General features: G+C 40.0%; 1 protein-coding gene across 2 annotated transcripts in view; it reads right to left on the bottom strand.

The window, feature by feature from the left end:
- Positions 1–3,687: 3,687 nt before the first annotated feature.
- The window catches only part of LOC101846422 (ankyrin repeat domain-containing protein 16), a 17,854-nt gene continuing 14,711 nt past the window's right edge, over positions 3,688–6,830 (bottom strand). For both annotated transcript variants that reach the window (XM_035969528.1, XM_005097347.3), the window contains exons 6-7: positions 5,550–5,628; positions 3,688–4,882 (exon numbers count right to left, since the gene is read on the bottom strand). In XM_035969528.1, the coding sequence (XP_035825421.1) occupies positions 4,722–4,882; positions 5,550–5,628 (240 nt within the window). In that variant the 3' untranslated portion in view covers positions 3,688–4,721. The remainder of the gene's footprint in view (positions 4,883–5,549; positions 5,629–6,830) is intronic.

Here is a 6,830-nt window from a genome sequence, read left to right as displayed (position 1 = left end):
ACACAAGAGAAAGGACCCAATCTACCAGCTCCCAAGAGCCGACCAAGTGATAATCTCCAGAGTAAGAACAGGACACAAATTTTATTAGGCTAAAGCATCACATGGACCCAACTGTTCTTGTGGTGCCACTAGTCATGTCAGGTGCCACCCGCCAAGATGCACAGCATAATTATTCTCCAGGACTGCCCACTACTGGACACGGCAAGACGAAATGACCGGGCTATTACTTCCCAGGGACATGCACCACAAGCTGTATGACAGCCCTCTCGACCTGGGATCACTGCAGAGTTCATCAACACTTCAGCACTCACCATCTAATCTACCATGAAAGACGAAAAAGAAAAAAAAACATTGCCCCATTAGGATGGACATTCACCCAGACCCAGAAGCCTGGAGCCATTGATATGGTTCTCGGTTGGACCCAAAAAGCAACACACAACACCCACAAACATGCACGCGAACATTATGTAAACTGATTTATAAGCCAATTAAAAAAAAAAAAGCAGAAAAAACCCCATCTTTTGTCAGTTGTCTGTTGTTGGCCAATCTCACATGCCCCCCCCCCTCCCCCCCCCCCTCTCTCTCTCTCACGCAGCAGTAGCGGTCAAATAATAGTTGCTCACAAGTACATGTAGTCTGTGTAAAAAATTTGGTGTTTCAACCTTTTTCTTGAATATCTTCAAAGACATGGCTTCCGTGATGTTTAGGGGTAACTGGTTCAAGACTTTGGGCCTGACAAAGGAGCGATGACCATAGCCTATAGTTTATAAGTAATATTATAACGGCTATAATTGGTTCAGTTAATATAGTTTTGTCTAAAACTGACTTTAGTTGCTTCGTTGGTGTTTACGTAATACTACTTGAGATGTAATGTAATGCAAACCCATTAAGAAATTTAAAACATTAGAGATAGATCTAGTAAATAATGCGTTTATCAATGGGTAACCAATGCAAATCTTCCAGGATTGGGGCCATATTGTTTTTAACTTCTTTCCTTCTTTATATTATTATGTCGAGCAGGCATAGTTTTGGGACAATTTGGAGGCGAAGCAAAAGATTATTTTGAAGACCTCCAATTACAGCACCGGTAATCTAATATTGACAGTATATTAATATTCTTCTTCTTCTTCTTCTCATTATTATTATCATTAGGCCCTATTATTGTATATGCATGTGGTTCTCATCAAAGGGGCGTGGGAGGGGGGAGGAGAAGAGAGATAGGGAGAGAGAGAGAGAGAGAAAGAGAGAGAGAGAGAGAGAGAGAGAGAGAGAGAGAGAGAGAGAGAGAGAGAATTAAAGAATTTGTGATAACGCAAAAGAATGTTTAATTATCAATTGTGATCTAAATTGTGTCCATGAGGGCGTAAAAAACACCGGCATTAAAATTTTTTTTTAAAGTCTAAATCTCACTGGGTCTCTCTCATTAGGGGTTCCGCTTCCACACGGTACACAGCTCAAAGATTTTTTCATTCATCCAATAAGAGTAATAAGTAGGTTCTGTCTACGGACATTGGTTGAAAGGCGTGAGTTCGACTGCCACATAGGAGTAAATATTTTTTTCTGTTGTACAGTGGGTGTCGCAATCAATGAGGTCACATTCAACGAGAAGTCGGCTCCAGCGAGGCAATCCTTAATCCCCGATTTTTTCCTCTATATTTCTCTCTAAATGCACGTCAGCTCCAACGAGGTTGCAAACAGACCGAAGTTCATTTCAACGAGGTCGCGATAAACAAATAAAAGCAATTAGCGGCCCCAAAAGCGAAGAATTTTTCTCCTTTCTCTCCATCTCACGCGAAGCACAAGGCCCATCCTCGATTCGTATCACATTGTACATGTATTGCTAGATTTAGCGTGCCTCCTAGTAATGGCCCCGCCCCAAAGCCAAGAGGATGGACGAGGGTTAGCCTACGGTAGGGATAGGAGGGGGAGGGTGGGAACACGATGTGGGCTGTGTAAGGAGATTAAAAGTAAGTTCTAAGCTCCTAATTGGGGATGTGTGAAACTGGATGAACTCTGGATGTGGAGGTCTAGATCGAGACCATTTTTAAAAAAAAATTTTCTTTTCTTCCCCTGACCAGAAAATCCAAGCTCCCGCCTTTACTTTAAGTAGATCTAGGCCTAGATGTGAGAGGGTTTGTTTCCACACGAGAAGTGTTCTGGAAAAAATTATTTTAAAATTCAGAAATGACGGGCAGAACACAGCTCAAACACGAGCACACTGATGCTGTTTGAGATTTTCGTAATCAGGGAGAACAACTGTTTTAATGACTGGTATTGGTACATCGTGTGATATATATATACACGTAACAGCTTACCTCCTTTCTGTTCTTTAGTCGCGTTCAACGAGAGGTCGGATCCAACGAAGACAACAAGCAGGTCCCGGCAACCTCATTGAATGCGACACCCACTGTTCACTCTCTGACACTCTAGTTTGTAGTAGTAGATCTAGTTTTATGTCAAAGGAGACGGAAAACATTATAATAATAAAATGCCTGTCGTTCAGAAGAGATTTTTTTTTCGATAAGTCACCATAAGTGTTGCGGTCTTTATTCTGGCGTCTAATTAAAGCCTTGTTTAAGGCTAGGGAGGCAGCGTCATATCTCAAACACTATGCTTGTCGTCTTTGATACTTGAACAAACAAAAAGCCTACATTTAGAAAAAAATAAAACAAACAAAAAAAACAACTGCTCGACTATTCAAAGTACATGTAGAGCTATGCATGGTATATAATTATAATACTGCCTATCTACGAACGTGTGTGTTTATGAAATAATGTTTTCATTTGGTTGTAAGTAATGCATGTGGTCTTTCCCAGGCCTCAATAAAAAGGGCAGTATCTCAGAGACTAGTGACTGAAGTACATGTAGGCTACATTTACATGTATCAACGTCGTGCAACACGTTCGTTTCCGAATGAGTTGAAGTGGCCGAACAAACCATAACAGCTTCACAAGCTGGGACCACAGTCATCTACGTGCTGCTCGCAATGCGTACGTGTGTGTGTGTGTGTGTGTGTGTGTGTGTGTGTGTGTGTGTGTGTGTGTGTGTTATTCATTAGTAGAGGGTTTTACGGCGCTCGCAACTGCATAAGGTCATATGAGCGCCAAGGGGTGGGTGTCAACAGAGAAGTCCTTACAGGGAATCAGACTTACTCTGCTCACCTCTCTAGCTTCAACAGCACAAGGTCTGCCGCGACTATCAAGGCACCCCGGAAATAGCAGGTCAAAAGAGTGTGACAAACATACAAAAGAAGTAGAGGAAATGACAATAGTAAGGAAAAGGAAAGAAAAAGCCGCAGTTCCCTGTTGCAGATCAGGCACAGTTATGAGCGTGACATGATGAATCAGCCCATTTACAATTCTACTGTGCTTGAACGAGAAATGTCCCCCTTTTGGGAATGGCCTAAAGACACTACAGTCAGTGACTCTGCCCCGTGGTGTGTGTGTGTGTGTGTGTGCGTGTGTGTGTGTGTGCATGTATTTGAGAGCTCTGTGTTTGTGTGTGAGAGGCTGTTCTGGTTCAAACCACAAGGCTAACATAGTAAAAAAAAAAAAATTTTTTTAAAACAAAAAAAACGAAGCAAATGAAACATCAACTTGCCCTTACTAGATATAATCTACATTGTACCACATCCTGTGCAATTACTTGATAAAGCTACACAAAAGATAAAACTTGACTCAAACCATGTTCAGTACTCACAGTGTATTTTTTTCATTAAACATTTCACACACCCAATGTACAGTGGAGTGAAGTCAAATCAAAATACGTGGGGCCACCAGATTCTCTTTGGTTTAGTTTGGTTTTTGGTTTAGAAAGATTACTTCAAAAGGAGAAAAACAAAAATCTGGACCATATTTTCTAAAGCTGACTCCACTATATGCTTGACCACACACAAAGGTATGTTTAAACACCGCAAAGCTCACACACATAATGTTGATTTTAAACAATAATAAGCACAGCCAACCACATGGAAGAGTAAACATATTCCTAGCCGTTTATTAGTTGAGTGAGAAAGCTACTGATCACCAGTTAGCCTGTCAGCTAAGGGGAACTCCCTTTCAGGACTGAGATGATATCACTATTTGTGAAATTTTGGGCCCGAAGAAACACTCCAACCCTTGTTGCACTGCGACACCCACTGTAGTAATGAAGTTCTTGTTCTAAACAGTCGACTACGGATGAGTTGATGTCGTCAGGGGAGTGAAAAAAAACCCAAAGTTCGACTTAACTGCCGGGATCAGTAAAGAGGCACAGGTGTTGGGACTGGAGAAAAAGATCAACTTAATCGAAAATCAACACATGCAAGTTCAACACAATCGGAGTCGACTCTATCTGGCTCTAGTGATGTCTGAAAATGACCATCTGCAGCTTCTGCTGGGTTTTCTCAGAGCCACAACTTATGTCGACACATGCTCACATTATATTAACACATACACAGGAGATAAAACAAGAAAAGAAAGGAAAAAGAATATTTCACAAAGATTAATCAAACAATCTTTGCTTTTCTTCACCTTTTTCTACAAGCACTTACAGGAATCCCAGAGCCTATCAAAATGTTGACACACACTTGCACACACAAAGACACACACACATGAGCACACACACTCACATAGACACATACACATACCATACACACTTACTCATACACACACACACATACACACATAATCAAAACACTAAACCAATATATCGGTGAGAAGATTCTACACCTTTTCCCATTCTCATTCCAAAAGTGCATGCTCTTTAAAAATCTGCACCACTTCTGACTTCCGTGCCAACTGTTGAGGTGTGAGGCCTCCCATGTCTGTCAGAGGCAGAGCCCCATGAAGGAGAAGTGTCTTGGCACATTCCAAATGCTGACCCCCACTTGCTTTGTGTAGTGCTGTAAGCAAACAGAGAGATTTAGAAGAAAAAAAAAGAATTTGTCACAAGTTGTAACTAGACAGCAATGAAATTTAATTACTGTATTATAATTCACACTAAATACCACATACCACACACAACATACATAAACTCATAAAAGTAGCATCGCATAATTAAAGAAAATTCAATGTATGTGAGGCATCCAGAGGAAATAAATAATGAAATCGAAGAAAACGATATTTTTCTTTCTGTTTGGTAAGTTTTGTTGACTTAAAATTTTTTAGGCTCAACACCTTTTACGTCCATTTAAAAACACATTGTTTTTTGGATTTTAATGAAAAACGTCGGTTAAAGGGAATAAAAATGTAAATTTACATCTTCCAAGGACTCTCAAGCTTTGGAAGTCAACAAACTTTGGCAGCTATTTTCTCACGAATCTTACCTCTGAAACCAGTGACTCCGACCTCCATCAATCCAAAATATCTCAACTTCTATTTAAGATAGATGGGTAATTTTTTTCATTGCAGGCAGGACAAATGAAAAAAGCTTTAGTATGATACCGATAACTCCTCATTCCCCAAAACTGACGAGCGCCTGATTTCATCACGTTGTGACACATATTGCGTCTAAAGTATTCTTTTTAATTGATTAAATTGGAAAAAAAATAATAGCCCAGTAAATCTCACCTGATCTTCCTCTTCTATCCTGAGCATTCACATCTGCTCCAAATGACAGCAAACTTGTGAGTACCTCTGTTTGGCCCTCCTAGAACAAAAAAATATGGAAATGTACATAAGTTCACTTTAATGTAAAACCTTAAAGAAATACGTATAAAACTATAAAGACTCTTAGAAGACAAATTTGCTGTAAGAATGGAAATTCTTTAAAAAGAAATATTAACTTGGAAACATCCATTGGTTGCTCTCTCTCTCTGTGCATAAAGCGCAAATACAGATGCTCAGACCTTCTATCATTTTTTGCTACTCGAATATTCATTTGCCCTGGGTGCCCCCACAAAGGCAGTAAAATTTCCTTTCATTGGATATGTTACAGTTGGGTTTGTTTGGGAATGAGTGTCCATCTACATGAGTAAAAAGTTTCAAGTTGAGCCATATTTTCCACCACATAAAATCAGTTGTGAAAAATATTTTGAATAAAGAGCAAGCTCATAAGAGAAAATTAAGAAATGGTCTGTCTTTACATACAGTTAAACTTTGTTACACTGTGCCCCCCCCCCCCTTACCTCCTTTCTGTTCTTTAGTCGCGTTCAACGAGAGGTCGGATCCAACGAAGACAACAAGCAGGTCCCGGCAACCTCATTGAATGCGACACCCACTGTTCACTCTCTGACACTCTAGTTTGTAGTAGTAGATCTAGTTTTATGTCAAAGGAGACGGAAAACATTATAATAATAAAATGCCTGTCGTTCAGAAGAGATTTTTTTTTCGATAAGTCACCATAAGTGTTGCGGTCTTTATTCTGGCGTCTAATTAAAGCCTTGTTTAAGGCTAGGGAGGCAGCGTCATATCTCAAACACTATGCTTGTCGTCTTTGATACTTGAACAAACAAAAAGCCTACATTTAGAAAAAAATAAAACAAACAAAAAAAACAACTGCTCGACTATTCAAAGTACATGTAGAGCTATGCATGGTATATAATTATAATACTGCCTATCTACGAACGTGTGTGTTTATGAAATAATGTTTTCATTTGGTTGTAAGTAATGCATGTGGTCTTTCCCAGGCCTCAATAAAAAGGGCAGTATCTCAGAGACTAGTGACTGAAGTACATGTAGGCTACATTTACATGTATCAACGTCGTGCAACACGTTCGTTTCCGAATGAGTTGAAGTGGCCGAACAAACCATAACAGCTTCACAAGCTGGGACCACAGTCATCTACGTGCTGCTCGCAATGCGTACGTGTGTGTGTGTGTGTGTGTGTGTGTGTGTGTGTGTGTGTGTGTG

The sequence above is a fragment of the Aplysia californica genome, unplaced genomic scaffold (assembly GCF_000002075.1).
Source record: "Aplysia californica isolate F4 #8 unplaced genomic scaffold, AplCal3.0 scaffold00152, whole genome shotgun sequence".
In the NCBI taxonomy this organism is placed as follows: domain Eukaryota; kingdom Metazoa; phylum Mollusca; class Gastropoda; order Aplysiida; family Aplysiidae; genus Aplysia; species Aplysia californica.
The sequence above is the reverse complement of the archived record's forward strand: the minus strand, read 5'-3'. Positions and strand labels throughout refer to the sequence as shown.